The sequence below is a fragment of the Macrobrachium nipponense genome, chromosome 1 (assembly GCF_015104395.2).
Source record: "Macrobrachium nipponense isolate FS-2020 chromosome 1, ASM1510439v2, whole genome shotgun sequence".
Classification (NCBI taxonomy): domain Eukaryota; kingdom Metazoa; phylum Arthropoda; class Malacostraca; order Decapoda; family Palaemonidae; genus Macrobrachium; species Macrobrachium nipponense.
Genome location: NC_087200.1, coordinates 73,196,043 through 73,219,708, shown reverse-complemented (window position 1 = coordinate 73,219,708; position 23,666 = coordinate 73,196,043). Strand labels below are relative to the sequence as shown.

The 23,666-nt window shown below is 35.8% G+C and overlaps 1 protein-coding gene across 2 annotated transcripts in view; it reads left to right on the top strand.

Moving 5' to 3' along the window:
* LOC135219384 (trafficking kinesin-binding protein 1-like) overlaps positions 1-23,666 on the top strand; it is a 398,078-nt gene that overhangs the window by 40,985 nt on the left and 333,427 nt on the right. For both annotated transcript variants that reach the window (XM_064256111.1, XM_064256112.1), the window contains exon 2: positions 3,010-3,060. In XM_064256111.1, coding sequence (XP_064112181.1) covers positions 3,010-3,060 — 51 coding nt within the window. The remainder of the gene's footprint in view (positions 1-3,009; positions 3,061-23,666) is intronic.

Here is a 23,666-nt window from a genome sequence, read left to right as displayed (position 1 = left end):
AGCGTTTTTTTTATATGAAAGTGTTCAATAACCATTTTGTTGTGAACAAAATGAGAGCAATAATTTTGGATTACAACTCTCTCACTCAGTCTCACGCAGTTGTTTATATTCAGAAAGCTGTTTTAGTGGAAGACAAAAAGACATATGATAAATACCTTTCAGGTTACTCTCTCTCTCTCTCTCTCTCTCTCTCTCTCTCTCTCTCTCTCTCTCTCTCTCGATATTATAATCGCAAAGATTTAAACGTTATGCTTTAAAATATAGAAAATTAGTCTTGGTCTTATGCACAGTTCTACCTACATAGACTGGTTAGGCTTTTTGTGTGTATTTGTATGTGTGTGTGTGTGTGTGTGTGTGTGTGAGTGAGCACGTGTGTATGTTGCAAGGGAAAAAAATTATTTCTCGATCAATTGCCATTTTTCCTTTCGCACAACAGACGTGAGGGAATGAACGTATTCTTTTACTGTTTCTTTGGAACAAAGGCCAAAAGGAGTGTTAACCTAATGCCCTTTTGTAGCCCACTCCCGAGGAAAGCCAGAAAAAGAAATGAAAGGCTGTTGGTTTTGATGAGGCTACCTCATCGGAACGGTGACCAAAACAATGCCAACACACACACACACACACACACACACACACACACACACACACACACACACACACACACACACACAGAGAGAGACGCCATCTTGCGATGTGAATGGCTGAAGATCTGAACTAATTCGATGGATATAAGATATTACTTTTCTTTTTTTTTATTAGAATATGGTCGTGCCAAAATTGATGATACCCTTCTCGCACAATATTGGTACTTCTGTCGACTTTGCTTTTATTGGCTCTTATTCACTCTCATTACTTCAATACATATGGTACGTTGAAATTTTAAAAATGGTATTTTAAACTAGAAACACCTTAAAAGGGGGCCCTCCCCCCTTTTGGGGGTATTTTATTTTGAAATTAAAGATATAAAGATTTGCTTCTTTATATATCCGTAAGTGACGATTTTGAAAATAGTTCTTGAGAAGTTTTGTCTTGGTGAATTAACTTATTTCACATCCACCTTGTTTTACATTTTTCATCTTCTCGCGAGGTCTCCCAAATTGAGCATTTGTGTTGGATTTGGAATTCAACGCGTACATTTCCTAATTTGCAGCAGGGTACATAGATTCATACATATCCATGATTGAAATTCTCTAAATTGTCCTCTGATGTCTATTTACCGATTAAATTTCGATAAAGTGACAAAGTTATGGCAAGTGGAACTACAAAGTATAAATAGGCATTGTATATATTACCGAGTTGGAGGTTCCATGGTATGTTCACTATGTGATGCATAGAGTATAATGCTTTCCATTTGCACTTCGAGGTGTTTTTTATGTCGGACTCTGCTAGGAAAATATTTAAGGTTGTGTTTTAAGTATACTTACGCATTGGGTAATCTTTTGGGAAGTGGAGGTCGCATATATTTAGATACATCTAGTACAGCTATAGAATTACTAATATATACCTATACATTTTCTGATAGTTGATGATGTATGCTCTAAGAAAAAATGTTAATCAAGGTAAAAACATGAGAACCGAAGTAAAAATTTCTTTGCACTACTTTTAAAGACATTGAACGACTTTAGATGTATCTTGACGACACGCAAATAGATTAAACAAATGTACCTTGGAAAAAACTACTCCTCTTGCCTCATTTCTTTGCCAGAAAATATTACTTCCAACAAATACAATATGCTAGACAGACTTAGGTATCGAATTTACGAAAATCGTAAAAGATGATAGTTATGCTGAATGCTGATCATGGACTGAAGTAACTTATTGCTATGTAGATGAAACTGAAACCTTTATATCTTTAATTTCAAAGTAAATCACCCGCCCAAAATAGGGGAGAGGTCTCCTTTTCAGGCGTTTCTAGTTTAAAATACCATTTTTTATATCTTAATGTACCATATGTATTGAAGTGATGACTGAATAAGAGTCAATAACCGTCAAGTTGATAGAAATACCAATTTTTAATTCTTATTACAACTAATGTTTTATGATATAATATATAAAGTCGCCGAACTCATGTGGCCCGCGGGCCGAAGGTTTTTCATGCATCTTTTATACCAAGATTTGCAGTTTCTTTGAATTATGTTAAAAAGAATAAGAAATTAGAAAGCTGGAGGGAATATTAGGTAATGAAAGACTTAAGGGATTGTAGGATTTATACAGAGAGAATATTTAAATTGGAATACAGTGTTGGCAAGAAAATTAGAAAATGCAAGACAAAGATGAATCTTAGAAAATCCTTGAGTAGGAACAGCATTTTACAGATTAACGGGAAGCATGAAGTCTATGAGACTTGAAAGGAAAAAAGAAGATTGGACTGTTGTTAGTTTAGAAGGAATATAAAAGTAAAAACAGAAAACATCGTGATTTAAAGCTGACAATTAGTTCTTTATTGCTCGTTGCGTCATCAGTCGAAAATTGCTGTTTCATTATCGAACATTTTTCAGCATCGACTTTCTATAATTATCCAGATTGCTTTTGTACCACTTGCACTGCGTTTCAGCTGAGTCAGTCTGAAGGTCTGATAGTTCAGCAGTCGGCAGAATAAAGTTCATTACCATCTTCATCTTGCCTTTTCACTGCAAGTTAGCAATCGGCAAAGATAATCTTTTAGGAACTGTTTTCTTTGAACGAGTTGTTTCTTCAGAAATAGCTATTTATGACCCTTTTAGCGTTATTGACCTCTGCGAGTTCCACGTGCATTGGACTGCAAGAGAGGTCGAATGTATTATGTGTAGAGAGAGAGAGAGAGAGAGAGAGAGAGAGAGTCCTAATTTTATGATTGTTGTCTTTTATATTTATATATAGTTTAAGTTTTCTCCTGATTGAGGTTCATGTCATGCTGTTTTCGGGATTATTTTTCAATAAAACATAAGAAAAATATGTGTGTTAGCACACGTGTAGTTGAGAGAGAGAGAGAATTTATCAGGTGGTTTAATTTGTCCGTTTCTTTTCCAGGTAACTGTTCACAATGGACGAGGCCAATGTTTGCTCCAGTCTTCATCTGAGGTAGAGTAATTGCATCATATTATTATTATTATTATTATTATTATTATTATTATTATTATTATTATTATTTATAGTTTACTCGTACTGTCAGAAATTAGGACGGAAAGTCTAAACATAGAGTTCTGTGCCCGTAAGCTATCTGGGTATCACGTGGAAAAATTACGTTTTCATTATTAATATTATTATTATTATTACTATCATTTTTCCTTTAACCGTGGGATAAATGGGTTTCGTCAGTCGCCTTGTATGCTTTCCGTTCTGCCTTTCAGCATCGAAGCACTTGTGTAGCATCTATACTTGACAAAAATTGATGTGTGGATTGCAGTCGACCGTCATGTCAGCTGGATTATTATTATTATTATTATTATTATTATTATTATTATTATTATTATTATTATTATTATTATTATTATTATTATTTAAATAATATTTTTGAAGAAACAGTTGTTGAGAGAGAGAGAGAGAGAGAGAGAGAGAGAGAGAGAGAGAGAGAGAGAGAGAGAGAGAGAGAGAGAGAGAGAGATCAGTCTTGGGGATATTAATGCATTATTTGAAGTGTCTCATGGTTGTTAAAGCTTTAATATATTTGTTGGCTATTGAGACGTAAGGAATATTCCAGTTATTTCACTGACAAACCTTGCACTTGAAACTCATATGGGTTTCTGTATTATATCATAATCCCATTAAGGTCAGTATTTACCCTTCGTATGTGACTGATTTATATCTAAATTGAAAAGTAAGCAAAATGACAGATTCCACATATAATCCTGAATTTCACGACGAAAAACCAAATATTTAAATTCATAACGAAATTGGCTGATGTCTAGATTCTGTAAAAAAAAAAAAAAAAAAAAAAAAAAAAAAAAAAAAAAAAACAAAAAAAAAAAAAAAAAAAAAAAAAAAAAAAAAAAAGTGAAGATGCAATCAATGAAAGAAATTTAAGTTAGGCGCAATGTTGTCTAGCCAGGTCATCAACCCCTCATTCCAGTAAATATGTACGGTATTATTTTTTAAAAAATCACGAAATTTGTTTATTTGTAACATCAACTAGAATCAAGCCCATATCATAAAAAAATAAGCTAGACGAAATTAAGGACGAAATTCACAAGACTGAGCCTCACCTAGTCATTCATGGCTTGGTTACAGTCCACCACTGTATTCTGCCCTTACTAATTGACGGCTTTGTCCTTGTATTTAGGACAAGCCGAGCGAATGTAAGTAGGTTACGCTTGTTAGATGGGCTATAGACCCGGTAAACCAAACCTTACTTACTGAATGAAATTAATGGAGTATTTAGTTACATTATTTTAAGGGCTTCTCACATAATGAAAGTGAGTGGAATACGTTATGGGAAATAATGAAAATTTAATTTCTTCCCTTTTGCATATATATATATATATATATATATATATTATATATATATATATATATATATATACTTACTATATATATATATCACAAGCGCCCACAACACACTCACACACACACATATATGTATATATATATATATATATATATATATATATATATATATATATATATATATATATATATATATATATATATACTATATATATACACTATATATAAGCCATTTTTTCAACATTACCGTGATTCATATACATACATCGAGCTACAATGTCCTTTAATATCTAATTCGCTCTACCTCGAATTTAATATATTTTCATATATTTAACCGAAGGGGAATTTTTAGTTGACAAGAGATTTGTCAGCTCACGGGCGCAAACCAATCACCAACTAAAAAGCCATGGACCGACAGTAAAGCTTTAACCCACACCGCCACCGAAAGAGGCTATAAGTTTAATGCGCCCCGCCCAAATCTCTTGTCGACTAAAAAATTCCCCTTCGTTAAACAATATATGAAATAATATTAATTCCGAGGTAGAGCGAATTAGATATTAAAGGACATTTGTAGCTCGATGTATATATGTACGTATATATATATAGATATATATATATATATATATATATATATATATATATATATATAAGTATATATATATATATATATATATATATATATATACATATATATATATATATATATATATATATATATATATATATATATATATATATATATAGTTGTAGCTATAATTTCACTGCGCTTTACTTAACAGTATAATTTCTTTAAGAGGAAAGGGCTTCGTAAATGAACCCGTTTATAAGGTATAATCTAAATATTATAACAGGCAGCTTTCACTCAGTGGAGTGACTTAGAACAGCCATTGTGACTCTTTTAAGTCTCTGAAAGGCCTTATTCCTATCTTGCATTTTCCTTTTGTTTTGTGTATCTTTAAGCCCTTTAGTTTATAATTATTTTTTTTTTATATTGGGGCATATTTTTATCTTCACATTGAGACGTTCAAGTCCTCATATTTCTAATACATTTTTTATTTTTTGGTCGTGTGTGCATTATTGTTTCTTCACAATGAAGAGGCATTATAAACGAAAACTTTCCACAGAAAAAGAAATTGCCAACTTCAGACCTTGGTAGATACCTCGTATTGCAATGATGGGCGAAATGAAGGTTTCAGATTTGGTATTCTCTACAAAAAAAAAGTGCTGAATATTCTATCATGAAAAGATACTCGTGACATAGGGTAAAACCTTGTAATGTATTGCACACCGAATTACAATCGCAGTCCAACGCGCGCTTGGGTGAGTCAGCTGGCATCGAAACTTTGTAATTACCAGCATAAGGAGGCCTAGTTTAACCTGCTTACTAAGTTGGTATGTATATATATATATACGAATTTGTGTGTGTGTTGCAACTTTATAAGCATGTTGAAATATGCATGTTCATGCTGGTAATTGCAATGTTTCACTATTATCCCAAAATGTTAGAATATCCTCATATTTTGGGATAATAGAACGCTTTTCAAAATTAAACACATTAGTGCCCACCGACAACAAAATTAATTTTCTTGATGTTTTGATGATCAGAGACATGTCAGAATACAAATTTACTATATACAGAAAACCATCGTTCTCACTTTCATACATTCACTACTTCAGCTATCATGGTATTCCTATCAAGATAGGCGAAACCAGCAACCTATTCTTAAGAGCCTTACGAATTTGTTCCCCAGATTTCCTGGAAAAAGAATTTGAACTAATCCGTAAGCAGCTTTCGTCTTTAAGGTATCCTGACCATATTATTGAGAAAGCAATTCACAAACCAAACGTAATTTTCTACCGACTCCCTCAAGACAAGACCAGAGACACACCCAACAATAAAATAAAAATTCCACACCTGGACATGATTTTTAAGACCCTCGGAAAATCTAACCCTTTTGCATTTACTTACCCAAACACCTTAGCCAAATCCCTGATTAACGTCCAACAAAAGACATCCCCCAAGGACATAGGCGTTTTCGAAATCCTATGCCCGGACTGTGACCAATCTTACATCGGATTTACAGGAAAATAACTTCCCCAAAGATTAATACAGCATAAATGGTCAGTTAGGTATGGACAACAGAACTCGGCTATTTTCAACCATATAAATGAACGTAACCATAGAATAAACTGGAATTTGTCACGTATAATATATAGCAGCAACTGCCGGTACATGAGTCAATTGATGGAATCGGCCTTGATTAAACAGAGGCAGGTAATGAATATCTTAAAAGGGAGCATGGGATTCAGATATCATCAGATATCATTCAATCAGCGCTTAAGAAGATTAAAGGAAGATTATCAGCGGGAGTGACCTAAATTGGCTTACCTGTGGAAGGACCTCTCGGTAAAAATACCACCTTTTCTGTAACTTTTCTCATTCATCTACCTGAAGAGATAGACAGCTGTCTCTGAAATATAGTATATTTCTCTCTATATTCTAGTGTTTTTATGGGCTCCACCTTTTATTATATATATATATATATATATATATATATATATATATTATATATATATATATATATATGATATATATATATATATATATATATATATATATATATATATATATATATATTATATATATATATATATATATTATATATAGGATATATATATATATATATATATATATATATATATATATATATATATATATATATATATATATATATATATCCATACTGCAGTGAAAGGATGGATAAAGACTCACTGTAATCGCAGTCCTATGTGAATATGAAAACATTACGCTGGCAGTGAAGCTTTGCGGTTACCAGCATGAAGCTGCATAATTCACCATGCTTACAAGGTTGCAATGCATGCACATACACACACACACACACACATATATATATATATATATATATATATATATGTATATATATGACTTATTTATGTTATATAAGTATATATATTATATATATATATATATATAATATATATAGTATATATATATATATATATGACATATTTATGTTATAGTATATATATATATATATATAATATATATATATATATGTATATATATATAATATGTGTGTGTGTGTGTGTATATACATATAAATATATATATATATATATATATATATATATATATATATATATATATACATATATATATATATATATATATATATATATATTATATATATGACTGTAACATGTTCTGTAACAACAGAATTCCATCTAATAAAAGGAGCCCATAAAAACACCAAAATATAGAGAAAAAGTACTATATTTCAGAGACTGCTGTCTCCCTCTTCAGGTAGATGAATGAGAAAATTTTGTTTACAGAAAAGGTGGGTATTTATACCAAGAGGTCCATCCACAAACAAGCCAATTTAAAGTCACCCCCGCTGATAATCTTCCTTTAATCTTCTTAAGGGTTGGTTGAATGAAGAGGTTGTCGATCGTGTCCGAAATCCATGCTCCTTTTGAGATGTTCATTACCTGCCTCTCTTTTATTAAGGCCGATTCCATCATTTGACTCTTGTACCGGCAGTTGCTGCTATAAATTACACGTGACAAATTCCAGTTTATTCTATGGTTATGTTCATTTATATGGTTGAAAATAGCAGAGTTCTGTTGTCCATACCTAACTGACCGTTTGTGTTGTATTAATCTCTGGGGAAGGGATTTACCTGTAAATCCGATGTAAGAGTTGGTCACAGTCCTGGCATGGGATTTCGTATACCCCAGAGTCCTTTGGAGATGCCTTTTGTTGGACGTTAATCAGGGATTTGGCTAAGGTGTTTTGGGTAAGTAAATACACAAAAGGGTTCGATTTTCCGAAGGGATTGGTTATTCTCTTAATCGTGTCCAGGTGGGGAATTATTATTTTATTGTTGGGTGTATCTCTGGTCTTGTCTTTAGGGGGTCGGTAGAAAATTACGTTTGCTTTGTGAATTGCTTTCTCAATTATATGGTCAGGATATTTTAAAGACGAAAGTTGCTTGCGAATTAGTTCAAATTCTTTTTCCAGGGAATTCTGGGGAACAAATTCGTAAGGCTCTTAAGAACAAGTTACTAGCTACACCTATCTTGATAGTACTGTCGTGATAGCTAAAGTAGTGAATGTATGAAAGTGAGAACGTTGGTTTTCTGTATGTGGTGAATTTGTATTTTGTCGTATCTCTGATTATTAAAACATCAAGAAAAGGAATTTTGTTGTCTGTTTCCCATTCAACTTTAAATTTGATGCTGGGCACTAATGTGTTTTAAATTTCGCGAGGAATTCATTAAAATTGCCCCACCTATTATCCCAAAATGTTAGGATATCATCCACGTATCTCATCCACAGCATGTTTTTTGGGTTTTTTTTTATTGCATTTATTACTGTAGTTTCAAAGTATTCCATGTACAGATTGGCTAGAACAGGACTTAAAGGACTACCCATACTACACCCGAATTTTTTTGCTTGTAGAATGATTCCCCGAATGAAAATACGTTATTAGATGCACATAATTCAACTAGCTTTATTATTTTGTCAAGCGCCAAAGGGAAATGATCTGAATAGGGGGATAATTTTACCCTTAAAAACTGAGAACGTCCTGTACTGGTACTTTAGTGAACAGGGAATCTACGTCAAGGCTTAAAAGTTTTATGTTGTGAAGTGGTATATGTGCTTCTCTGAATTTGTGACAAAAATCTTCCGAATGTTTAATGTGACTGGGAGAAAAGGTGCCTAAAAAAGGGGAAGGAGGCCAGCTAACCATTTAGAAATTTTGTAATTGAAGCTCCGGCACATGAAACGATGGTCTGAATGGAAGATTGTCTTTGTGAGTTTTGGGAAGGCCATAAAAATAGGGTAATTTAGGATTAATTACTTTAAATTTCTCTAATAGTTCAATACTCTTTTTGACTTTGCCAATTAATCTTACTTTCCGAAAAAATTCTGTGGGAACGTTTTGGAGGGGATTTTTCGTCAGTTTTTCGTATGTGTTTGTGTCGCTAAGGAGCTGGTTGATTTTTGTCAAGGTAGAAGTCTTTGTCCATTATTACGATTTTGCCGTCTTTGTCGGATACTTATTATTAACATCTAACTTTTTTAGCGAGGGATGGCTATCATGAATCTGCGAGGAACAGGATATTTCTTATGTAAATCAGTTAAAGCATTTAGTAACACTCCTTTTAAAACTATCTCTCACGTTGTAGTTTTTTGTCAGATATGAATTTATCAAAAGCCACTATGAAGTCTAGGTTGTTTTTGCGGTCTGGCATAGGGCGAAGGATAAGCCTAAATTTAAAACTAAATGTTGATTTACAGTAAGGGGGGTGTTGATAAGTTTAAAACTTTGTCTTGTTGCTCAAGATTATTCACGCACTATTGTCTATTAGGTTTATTTAACTTGCGTAGAAGTCTGTTGGAATGAGTCACGCTATTATAGGCAGCAATGTCGGAACAGAATGAAATCAGATACCTGTATATGTGGTCCGTAGTGAGGAGGCGAAGATTAGACTGGGTTCCATATATCACTCTGCGTAGTATGAAGATGTCGTTTTTCGTATCGGTGATTCTTTCCTCCAGGAAAAATCTTGTGTGAGAGAGGGAAGGGTCCGATTGCAGAGTCCATCTCCCGAATCCGTACATTTTTGGTAGTACTTGCTCTTTGAGGCATTCTTCTAAAAAGTGTTTTTGGTTTTTCAGCCGGTGTAGTCTGATCAGTTCTTTCTCAAACTTGCGAAAGATTGGCTTGACTTCTGGAAGTGAGTGAAGAATCCTGGAAAGGCGGTTGAATTCCATAATGGGCTGAAAATGACTGGTAACAATGTTCTGTAACAACAGAATTCCATCTAATAAAAGGAGCCCATAAAAACACCAAAATATAGAGAAAAAAGTACTATATTTCAGAGACTGCTGTCTCCCTCTTCAGGTAGATGAATGAGAAAAAGTTTACAGAAAAGGTGGTATTTATACCAAGAGGTCCATCCACAAACAAGCCAATTTAAGTCACCCCCGCTGATAATCTTCCTTTAATCTTCTTAGGGTTGGTTTGAATGAAGAGGTTGTCGATCGTGTCCGAAATCCATGCTCCTTTTGAGATGTTCATTACGACCTGCTCTTTTCTTTTATTAAGGCCGATTCCATCAGTTTGACTCTTGTACCGGCAGTTGCTGCTATAAATTACACGTGACAAAATTCCAGTTTATTCTATGGTTATGTTCATATTATGGTTGTTAAAATAGCAGAGTTCTGTTGTCCATACCTAACTGACCGTTGTTGTTGTTATCTCAAAAGGAGCATGGATTTTCGGACACGATCGACAACCTCTTCATTCAACCAACCCTTAAGAAGATTAAAGGAAGATTATCAGCGGGGGTGACTTAAATTGGCTGTTTGTGGATGGACCTCTTGGTATAAATACCACCTTTTCTGTAAACTTTTCTCATTCATCTACTGAAGAGGGAGACAGCAGTCTCTGAAATATAGTACTTTTTTTCTCTATATTTTTGGTGATTTTTATGGGCTCCTTTTATTAGATGGAATTCTGTTGTTACAGAACATTGTTACCAGTCATTTTCAGACCATTATGGAATTCAACCGCCTTTCCAGGATTCTTCACTCACTTCCAGAAGTCAAGCCAATCTTTCGCAAGTTTGAGAAGAACTGATCAGACTACACCGGCTGAAAAACCAAAAACACTTTTAGAAGAATGCCTCAAAGAGCAAGTACTACCAAAAATGTACGGATTAGGGAGATGGACTCTGCAATCGGACCCCTTCCCTCTCTCACACAAGATTTTCCTGGAGGAAAGAATCGCTGATACGAAAAACGACATCTTCATACTACCGCAGAGTGATATATGGAACCAGTCTAATCTTCGCCTCCTCCACAGGACCACATATCAGGTATCTGATTTCATTCTGTTCCGACATTGCTGCCTATAATAGCGTGACTCATTCCAACAGACTTCTACGCAAGTTAAATAACCTACTAGACAATAGGTGCGTGGAATAATCCTTGAGTCAACAAGACAAAGTTTTTAAACTTATCCAACACCCCCTTACTGTAAATCAACATTTAGTTTTAAATTTAGGCTTATCCTTCGCCCTTATGCCAGACCGCAAAAACAACCTAGACTTCATAGTGGCTTTTGATAAATTCATATCTGACAAAACTACAACCGTGAAGAGATATGTTTAAAAAGGAGTGTTACTAAATGCTTTAACTGATTTACATAAGAAATATCCTGTTCCTCGCAGATTCATTGATAGCCATCCACTCGCTAAAAAAGTTAGATGTTATAATAAGTAGATCCGACAAAGACGGCAAAATCGTAATAATGGACAAGACTTCTACCTTGACAAAATCAACCAGCTCCTTAGCGACACAAACACATACGAAAAACTGACGAAAAATCCCCTCCAAAACGTTCCCACAGAATTTTTTCGGAAAGTAAGATTAATTGGCAAAGTCAAAAAGAGTATTGAACTATTAGAGAAATTTAAAGTAATTAATCCTAAATTACCCTATTTTTATGGCCTTCCCAAAACTCACAAGACAATCTTCCATTCAGACCCATCGTTTCATGTGCCGGAGCTTTCAATTACAAAATTTCTAAATGGTTAGCTGGCCTCCTTTCCCCTTTTTTAGGCACCTTTTCCTCCCAGTCACATTAAACATTCGGAAGATTTTTTGGTCACAAATTCAGAGAAGCACATATACCACTTCACAACATAAAACTTTTAAGCCTTGACGTAGATTCCCTGTTCACTAAAGTACCAGTACAGACGTTCTTCAGTTTTAAGGGTAAAATTATCCCCCTATTCAGATCATTTTCCCTTTGGCGCTTGACAAAATACTAAAGCTAGTTGAATTATGTGCATCTAATAACGTATTTTCATTCGGGGAATCATTCTACAAGCAAAAAATTAAAAATTCGGGTGTAGTATGGGTAGTCCTTTAAGTCCTGTTTCTAGCCAATCTGTACATGGAATACTTTGAAACTACAGTAATAAATGCAATAAAACCCAAAAAACATGCTGTGGATGAGATACGTGGATGATATCCTAACATTTTGGGATAATAGGTGGGGCAATTTTTAATGAATTCCTCGCGAAATTAAACACATTAGTGCCCAGCATCAAATTTAAAGTTGAATGGGAAACAGACAACAAAATTCCTTTTCTTGATGTTTTAATAATCAGAGATACGACAAAATACAAATTCACCAACATAACAGAAAACCAACGTTCTCACTTTCATACATTCACTACTTTTAGCTATCACGACAGTACTATCAAGATAGGTGTAGCTAGTAACTTGTTCTTAAGAGCCTTACGAATTTGTTCCCCAGAATTCCTGGAAAAAAGAATTTGAACTAATTCGCAAGCAACTTTCGTCTTTAAATATCCTGACCATATAATTGAGAAAGCAATTCACAAAGCAAACGTAATTTTCTACCGACCCCCTAAAGACAAGACCAGAGATACACCCAACAATAAAATAATAATTCCCCCACCTGGACACGATTAAGAGAATAACCAATCCCTTCGGAAAATCGAACCCTTTTGTATTTACTTACCCAAACACCTTAGCCAAATCCCTGATTAACGTCCAACAAAAGGCATCTCAAAGGACTCTGGGGTATACGAAATCCCATGCCAGGACTGTGACCAATCTTACATCGGATTTACAGGTAAAATCCCTTCCCCAGAGATTAATACAACACAAACGGTCAGTTAGGTATGGACAACAGAACTCTGCTATTTTCAACCATATAAATGAACATAACCATAGAATAAACTGGAATTTGTCACGTGTAATTTATAGCAGCAACTGCCGGTACAAGAGTCAAATGATGGAATCGGCCTTAATAAAAGAGAGGCAGGTAATGAACATCTCAAAAGGAGCATGGATTTCGGACACGATCGACAACCTCTTCATTCAACCAACCCTTAAGAAGATTAAAGGAAGATTATCAGCGGGGGTGACTTAAATTGGCTTGTTTGTGGATGGACCTCTTGGTATAAATACCACCTTTTCTGTAAACTTTTCTCATTCATCTACCTGAAGAGGGAGACAGCAGTCTCTGAAATATAGTACTTTTTTCTCTATATTTTGGTGTTTTTATGGGGCTCCTTTTATTAGATTATAATATATATATACATACATACATACATACATACATACATACATACATACATACATACATACATACATACATACATACATACATATATATATATATATATATATATATATATATATATATATATATATATATATATATATATATATATATATATATAATATATATACACTGAATTCATGCGGGTGTGGGTCACTTAGAAAACGTCATATTTGTTTATTAATGAAAAATAAAGTACATTAAGCGTGAAAATTGGTACCATTCCTTTAGAAATGTTCAGCATATTGATATATAGTATATTTGTATTTCCCAAATGAATACTTTGCTGTACAATTTTCAAAGCTTTAAAAGTTGAAATTCTCTCGTACTTTAGTTTTCTGTATGAGACGCAAATCATCTGTTGGTACTGTGTAAGGTTTGAAGATGAACATGAAATACGTAATTGAGGTAAGAACGTTGGAGTATGATTCAAAAATCAATACTTGAAAATTCGTTAATGAGATGCGGATATTTTGGACGTATATAGATTAGCTTAACATGTTCAACATGTGGAAGACAGTAAGTCATATTCGGATGAAGGTCGCTAAACATTGAAAGTTTTTTTTTCTCAGATTCTAAATTTTGTAAGTTGTGTGATAGGTGACGGACTTATGAAATACTTTTGGTGAGTTTTACTGATGCTCACGTTATTCCTTGTATGGGCTTTTAGTTTTCTGTAAAGTAAAACTATTAAGATGGCATTGTCTATCATCCACATTTTTTCTATCTGCCCTCCGACCTAAGAAAAACTACAGAGGCTAGAGGGCTGCAAATTGCTGTGTTGATCATTCACCCTCCAATCATCAAACATACCAAATTGCAGACCTCTAGCCTCAGTAGTTTTCATTTTATTCAACGTTAAAGTTTGGCATGATCATGTGTCTGGCACCGTTAGAAGTGCTAACAACGCAGGCCACCACCGGGCCGCGGCTTAGAGTTTCATGGGCCGTGGTTGAGAGTTTGATGCAGCATTGTACGCTGTAAAGAAAACTCGATTGCGCATTTTGTAAAGTATGTATGGATTGACTGAATGTTTCATTAAAGATTTATTTAGAATTTTTTACTATAAAGACGAGTTCAAATCAGTTATTTCCAGCATTAGTTGTCATAGGCAGTCTCTGAGATTTAATGAATCAAATATCTTAAGCAATGAATGGAGCCGTCGGAAGTAGAGGTAAAGTTGCTGCATTTGTTGCGTGACCTCTAGGCTACCAGGTTTTACACCATCTATTGCCATATGTGTCCACTAGTAATTATATTCTGGCACGTCTTATTGCAGCATAATAATGACTTAGCACTTTGATACTGGAACAGGGATCTTTGAAAATTGTTTTCTTCGTCCGGTAGAATTTGCAGTTTTCCGGAAACTACTCTTGCAGACCTTGACTAATTAATGAGTTGAGGGGTTTTTAGTCGAATTGCGTCTGGTCTATTTGGTGCTTTTCTTTGCCTGGCTATTTTCTTGATAGTAATACCTTGATATCTGATTAAACGTTTTTGAGTTTGGTTGCTGCTCTATAACGGCTTTTTAGTTTTCTGTGGAAGAAAACTATTGAGATGGCTTGGTCTGTCTGTCCGCAATTTTTCTGTCCGCCCTCTAATCCTAAAAACTATTGAGGCCAGAGGGCTACAAATTAATATGTCGACCATCCACCATCCAATAATCAAACATACCAAATTGCAGCCCTCTAGCCTCAGTAGTTTTTATTCTATATGAGGTTAAAGTTTGCCATGACCGTACGTCTGGCAGTGCAATAAGACAGGTCATGACCCGGGCGTGGCTGAAAGTTTCAAGGGCCGCGGCTTGTACAGCGTTATACGCTGTACAGAAGACTCAGATCCATCGAATAAACCTGCGCATTTTTCCCTTTTTCTAAATCAATAGAAGGTATTACTGTAAAACTGGAGAAGTACTACAATTCCAGATAAGGAATTATATGGAGAAACCTTCAGTACCTTTTAGTTTTCTCTTAGTCTCATTTTCATCTATTTACCTTCAGGTATCATGTCTGTTGAGAGAACTGAGCTTCAAGAAGTTCCAGATTATAAAATAACCGGGTGTCCTTTATACTGATGTAATTGTCGCATTTTGTCAGATCTGGATACATGCCTCAGTCTGGCTTCGGTTTTTCAAATGGCTTCGGTTTTTCAAAATCCCATATGAAGGAGAAATTTTTGGTGACGGACCTTACATTCAGTAACAGGATAGATGTATTTATGGAAAATATGTTTTTATTGGAGAACAACAATTATTAAACTCCAAATCAGCTAGACTTGAATTGTCTTTATTAATCACTACCCACCCTACTTGACAACAACAACAATAATAATATAAGGTAGCTTATGCACAAAATCTACATTAGCCTTGCTTACATCTTTATCACAAGCATTTGGACGTCAGATCAAACCTTTATGAGAGACTCAGTTTTCTCTAAGAAACGTGATGCAAGAATGTGACAAGTTTCGCGAATACTTTTAGTGATTAAAAGATAACGGGATCCCGCAAACTCAGAGACACCTTTCTTCTCCCACATGGAGTTGATGAAGGTTTTACGTTTATGACAGAAACAAATATTTGTTGATGTCCCTCATAAGTGAAATAAAAGAGAAGAGGCTTTTCTTATCGAATTTATGAACAAAATTCGAATATATGAAGTGAAATTGAGAGAATACTTTTTCACGATTAAAGTGTTTTTTTTTTCCACCAAGTTGTTTGTATTAAATAGAAGCGAGCAGGTTTTCCTTCATGTAGCACATAATCTGCTTGTTGTAACGTGTTACTTATGTAAAATAGAAAGTAGATTCATTATTAATCACCATATAAAACGTAAATCAATGCTTTTTGACATGTTACCTATATGTTATATATTTTAATTGATATCGCTTATGAGAAATTATCTTTTTGTTTATGCGTTATTTGTTAATATCAAAATATAGAAACAATTGGGTTTAACGCGGAACTTATTAAAAAAGAATAGTTTTTTACCCCCAAATTATGAAGCACAGAAAATTATATTAGTCTCAATACATTCTGTGCAGAATTCTATTGTAGATAGATTTCTTAGGCTTCTTAAGTGCCTTGATCACCCTGACTTAAAACTGTAATGATGACCTCTTGAGTGCTCTGACCTATAACTGTATTAGGACTTATGCCTGTCTCTGAATAAAACTTTATTATAACCTCTGAGCGTCCTTAGCTAAACCTGTATTGACAAACACTTAGTGCCTGACCTAGAATTTTATTGATGACCTCCAAGTTCCCTGACGTGTAAAACTGTTGAAGGTGTGTGGGTGCATTGATTTAAAACAGTACTATGACCTGAGTGCCCTGAACTAAAACTGTATTGGCGACATTCAGTGGCCAGACGTAAAACTATCATGACCTTTAAGATCACTCCCTTGAAACTGTGCTGATGACCTAAGCCTTTGTTGGTGATCTGTGGAGCTCCCTGATCTAATGTTGTATTGACCTATGAGATCCATAACCTAAAACGGTTTTATGACCTATCAGTACCCTGACCTAATCTCTGTATTGATGATCTCTTAAATACCCTCTTGGGTTGATGAACTCTTGCATTCCTTTGTCTAAAACTGTATTGTCGACCTCTGAGATCCGCAAATTAAAATTGTATTATGACGCCTGAATGCTCTTCAAAATTGTATTTCAGAAATCATGATACCGGCATATTTCCTTTCCTCTGTGTGAGTCGGAAATACTTTATAAAATTTCAGATGTTTTCGCTGCAGCAACAGTAGCCGTCAGATTTCGCAGACCTCCGAAGGAAAATAATATGGGGTTAGTGCTGTCAGTGAACCTAACATGATGTACTATGGGCCTTAGCAAATGGTGTTGACAGTGTCCTTCTCGGCCTGTATTTGCAGCCACTAAAATGTCAGTCTTGCTGTCTTAACTTTTCTAACTCTTTATTGTGCAACTTCGGGGTTTTCTCCCTTATACAATTGCACTTCATCTCCTTTATTTTCTGGATCTTTGTATCTTGGTGGTCAAATTATTCCAATTCTGTTTCACTGCCTTAGGCCCTGAATGGCCGAAAGTGACTTCGTGCTGAGCTTGTGAACCCCATCCGCCTGTAGTGGTCGCGCATGGTAACACTGCGTCCCGGGCTTTAAATAGTTACGCTATGTGAAAGTTTTAGTTAAATAAAAGGATATCTTGGTGTACATTTGCAACTGAAAAGTTTTTTTAATAATTTACTGTATGCGAATTACACCGTTAATATTCGAAATAGGATATTATTTAAAGACCGGGACGCAGTGTTACCATGCGCAAACACCACAGGCGGATGGTCAGATGGAAAAAAACAGAGTATAGTCTTGGACATTTACTAAGGTACCCTATGTGTCCGTGGCTACACTAGTTGCTAAGCCAGATTACGTAGACAAAACCACAGATTCCAAGGTTATACGGCAGATTAGTTCCCTTTGAAAGATTTAATACGCAACTCTGTTTTTAGTTCAGTGTGTCTCTTAGAGTGTTGGTGGCCACAGTGACGTTGGGTTTTGATAAAACATTTGTTTTTGTGACGTTTTTATTAGTGTTGTAGTCGTTTTTCTTTTGAGGGTGCGAGCTTGTGTATGTTCGTTTATTTCTCAGAGAGAGAGAGAGAGAGAGAGAGAGAGAGAGAGAGAGAGAGAGAGAGAGAGAAACTGTGTAGAATCTTTTTGCCAAGAATGCCGTGTCTCTTCATCCTTTCACGACAATCCTTTGCTGATGGGAGCAAAAGTTAAACCCTTTTTCCTCCAGATATCCACGATTCATACTTCATGCTCCCTCTAGTCAAAGGATATCCTCTCAGTGGAATAAAAGACGAATGCTCCAACGAATTTCCTATTGCTCAGTTGCCTTTTGCATGTAAGAGCACCACTACATCTGTTCTGTTAACCAAAACATCGTTAATAGTCTTCAGAAATTTTAGGAGCATGTAGTTCAAACACAAAATGTAAAAATCGCCTCGATTTTTCTTAGCTTTTGGTTGCCAAAACTTCCTTTTATTTTTCTGTTCGCACTTTTTCTGTCCGCCCTCAGTTCTTTAAATCTACTGACGCTAAAGGGCTGCAAATTGGTATGGTGAGCATCTACCCTCCAATCATTAAACGTGCCAAATTGCAGCCCTCCAGCCTCGCTAGTTTTTTTATTTTTTATTTTATGTTAAAGTTGGCCACAATCGTACGTCTGGCAACGATATAAGCCAGGCCACCACCAGACCGTGGTCAAAGTTTCATGGGCTGCGTCTCATATAGCATTGGAATGAGACCACCGGTATATATATCTATTTTAGGTGGCCTTGACTATACGATGCACTGAAAACTCTATTTTGCCATATTTTTTACTTTTTACAAACTAAATCGCTCGCTAATTTTAAGAGCTATTGGGTACATTTGTTCATCTGCGTAATTATCGACGAACATTTTTTCAGTTGAAATGATTAAATGGTAATTTTTTAAAAGTCAACTTGTTCCCTGCCTTTAGAATGCACGAGCCACTCTCCCTATTAGCGTAATTATGGAATTTGAAAGTGGATTATCATGCAATTCTTATTCGTATTGCACCTTAGCAGATCGTCGAATATACCAGCAATCCGTCATAGTTGCTCAAGAAGTACAGGAGAAGTTTCATTGTTTTGTACGTTGAGAGTAAAAAGTGGTTCAAACTTTTGCCTCCTGTTTACGACATCTGAACAGTGCTTGTCAAGGGAAAAGTTGCGTTCGATGTGAAATGTGCTTTATTGTTGCATACTTCAGGGATGGGCTTTTTTTTATTTTGTAAGACCGTGTGAGATTTAATTTAATCAAAGAGCGAAAAAAGGAAAACGCAGAAACCTGAATGTGGAGAGTGAATCAAACAGGAAAGCAGTTTCCTCTCAGAAATTCTTGCACTGAGCAGTGAATGGAGGCGGTTGCCTTTTTTTTTTTTCTGTATGCGGAGCCAGAAGAAGAGGGCGGGGCGATGACTGTCTAGAAAGAAACGGAGAGAGAGAGAGAGAAGAGAGAGAGAGGAGAGACGAGAGAGAGAGAGAGAGAGAGAGAGAGAGAGAGAGAGGGCGTACTGGAAATGGTGGGGGACCAGTGGAAGTGGGAGATTGGGAGGGAGGTACACAATGTTGCTCCTGACGGACCTAAGGTGTAGATACATGCGCCGTGTCACGTACACCTACGAATCACCTATTACAATCATGACGCCTTCCACGCAGTAATTGCGGGAAACTGGCTCTAATGATCTTGGTGAAATGTCACGCAGAATACAGTTTTGTCCTAAACTAACCGAACTCAAGCCAAATGTGCTATCACGGACCAACACTTTCATTGGCTTAGGTTAGGGGTTTCTTTATCGATGACGTAGTTTTATCATGTTGTTTATGAATGACCGTTTTCCTCGTGTTATCTCTGGGTGGGAAACGCACTTCAACGTTAAACCTTTGCTTATATTCTGTCCAGTGGTAATTATCAAGAAAACCAGGCAATACGGTTTATGTTCACGAATTTAATTTCTCATTTATACATACCTTAGTTTGCCGTGGACAAATATCCATCCAATCCAAGAAACGGATTTAATCTCTCCAAACTGATATTCTCTGACGATTATTACGATTATCTGCGGCGCGACTGAGCGAGTCTTCGCATAGTCAAGCGCTTAATTAAGAGCAGAGGTAACGGTACATTTGCACTTCCATTGCGATGCTGGGGCCTGGAGTAAATGAGCCACTCTGTGGCGCCACGTCGTGGCGTCGATGTGCGACGGAGATGTGGCTTCCCATGAGTTTCCATTGTTTATAAGCTGTGGCGGGGATCAGTGACAGCTCAACACAGTCGCTTATGTGTTCGATATGGGGAAACCTATGGGAAGCCACATCCCCACCACACACCGACGCCACGACGTACTCCTGGCCTAAGTTAGGCACGATTTGGAGAACAAATTTTAGTGTCGAGGTAATACAGTTGCTAGGAAGCTATGTGCAATGCCAATTCACTTCCCCCTGCCGCTCCCACTCCCGCTCCCCCTCCGCCCTTTTTCATTTTTCTTCGGTCGTAATTGCGATAAAGGCCAAATCAAGTGCACGCACTCGACCACTGCAGTTTGTGTGTGCGCATGTGCGTGTGGCTGCACCAGAAATTCCTTGTACCTCTTTTACCTTTTCCCTTTCTTCCTTGTATTCATCGTTTATTCATCGTTTACTTAGCGTCCGTGCGCCAGTTTAGTTTTGTGTGTCTTATTTGCATATCTGCTGTTTGATAGTGTTGAATTCGAGGAAATGCTTTCGAAATATAGCCAAGGTTCACCGTTGCCTCACGTAGAAAGGCACTTTCCTACGTGAGGAGAGGCACATGATCGAGTGGTTTGAACCGTTGTGTTTATATACATCGACGCCAGGAGCCAACCTTAATGAGATGCTGTCGACACTTGGCTTTTCAATGGGTGTTTTGGTCTCATGGGCTGATGTTATGGCTTCCTGATTCAATTTTTCACCCCCTTTTGGAGGCTCTTTTGAATATTCGTGGTTGAGACTGAAAAATGGCGCAAGGTTCGTGTAGATATAACATGCAGCATATTTTTTGGAAGGTGAAGCTATACTCAATTTAAGACAAAATTGTATGATTGGTTCAGGTTCCCCCTCCCCCCCTTCACACAGGCGCGCGCACTCACACACACATATATAGGTATATGTATAGTATATGTATGTATTATAAATATTATATGAAATGTATATATAGTATACTCACACCTATATTATATAAAACTACACACACGCGCACACACACACACACACACACACACACACATATATATATATATATATATATTATATATATATATATATATATATATATATATATATATATGGGTGTGTGTGTATGTATTTCAATTACACCTTTGCTCCTTGAAGGGGTACGTTCCAAAAGATGTGAAACTTTCGCTATTAGACCCAGCTTGTCACAGTTTACCTGATACAAGGTACTTGGTGCAATGCTTATGTCAACAACAAATAGGTAATGGGATTTTAATAATATGCCTCAAACTTTCCAGCTCGCTCTGGAATCGAGTCTGGGTCTTTGAATTATTTGTTTCATGTGGGGCTATTTGCCGAAATATTAGCTTGCAAGTACAAGGATTTTTGTTCTCGTTTATATATAGGTGAATGGTTATGAACTTTTGCCATTTGAATGGGTAAAACTATCGATTAATACAACCGATCGTTTTCGACACTAAAACAACCGACAGTTCAAAAGACATAAGAATGAGTAAATCACAATGAAATCTAAACTCGGTGTAATGTATGTCTTCTATGTTATAATTACTGAACTTTGTTTATGGGGTATATTTTTTATTATTTTCAAATTTCATTAATTAGACTGATGTTTATTAAAGGTTTTGATTTTCTATTTTTTTTAGTTGGAAACCTGATGCTCTTTTCTGTTATAAACAAGAAAAAATAATTAATAAAAAAAATTAAATTTAAGGAAGGAAGAAGGTTGGGGCTTAGCCTACAATTGAGTAGTAGATAATTCTACTTAAAGGAGATAGGTTAAATAAACCAGGAAAACAGACGCAGAAATGGCGGCTGATTAAAGAAGCAAAAGATAAGTAACTTCCACGAAGTAAATGTGGAAAGATATGGTCAGGCAGGTGTTAACGATTGTTTATTTCATCATAAAATTTTAATAATTAAGATAATTAAGGAGAACCGTACAATTCTTCTTTTTTCACCTATTTCTTTTATTATTGAAAAGGAATGAAATTGATAATTTACCTGGAAATGAAGTAGCCTTACCACCTTTGAGCAAAGAGCCCGTGCTGTTCTCCCAACCAACCAACCGCATCTCGCCTACGTGACCCACCCCAAGTGCAGTGCTCTGGCTGTGACCCTCTCCTGCCTTCAGCAATTTTTGTTCAGGTAACCAGAGGTCACCTGGGTTCCTATTTCCTGAAGTGCTCGGAGGGTATTTCCCAGATTCAGCCACGAAAGGAGGTTTCATCGGCTCCTCGTATTTCCCGGTCTGAAGTCGGTTTTTCGAATTTGTTTCCCAGTATGAAGAAAACTTTGCACTGGCATCTTTTTTTTCGTATTCTTTTTAAGTAACTGCTTCACGTTTCAGGTGGCTGAGCGAAAAGGACAGAAAAGTCTTTCATCCTTGGATTGCCTTAAAGAGGTGAATCGTGTTGACATTGGTATTGGTTGAATAAGACTCAACTCTTTAAGTGCGCAACTCAAAAGTAGGATATATAAGGAAGATGGAATAGGAAAATACTCCATAACGTCCGTGCAAGAGTATCCTGCCTCCAAATGCATTTCTTACAATGTGCTCAAGGAAATGAAATTGAGATTTTTGCTTTTTTTCATATTTGTTATGTACTATTCTTTAAGGAAAAGGGCATTTCATTTATTTGTAAGAAAAGGGAAGTTTAAATTAATGGAGCCATCCATCTCCATAATATTATTTAATTGTTTTTCATTTCTCTATTTTTTGGTGTGGAAGGGAAAGATGGAAGTTCTACATCAATTGAAATGAATGTAAATAGATACATGTGTATATCAATCGAGGGTGCTCAGTGAATGTAAAGAGAGAGAGAGAGAGAGAGAGAGAGAGAGAGAGAGAGCAGAGAGAGAGAGAGAGAGAGAGAGAGGGTGGGGGACAGGATTTGGCCTTCCGTGATAAGACTGCGTCATCAAGCGTCCCTGGAGCTCTCATTTTTTTCCTTTCGTTATTTTTCAGGGTTATTTGCATGATGGGTCCGCTTTTAATCTCAAGAAGTTGAGTAACAGCGAGGGATCAAATAAAAGGCTCCTATTCTTTTCATTTCTCGGCTTTCGTTTAGTCTTTACTTTTGGGATCTGATGTTTGGCTATTATTTCCTTTAGTATATTAAGGGAGATGAGGTGTTTAATTTTCTCTGATTGTAACCACAAGAGGTTTAAGTTACAAGAGGTACTCATCAGTTTCACACATATGCGCGCGCACACACACACACGTATATATATATCACATACATACATACGTACATATATATATATATATATATATATATATATATAT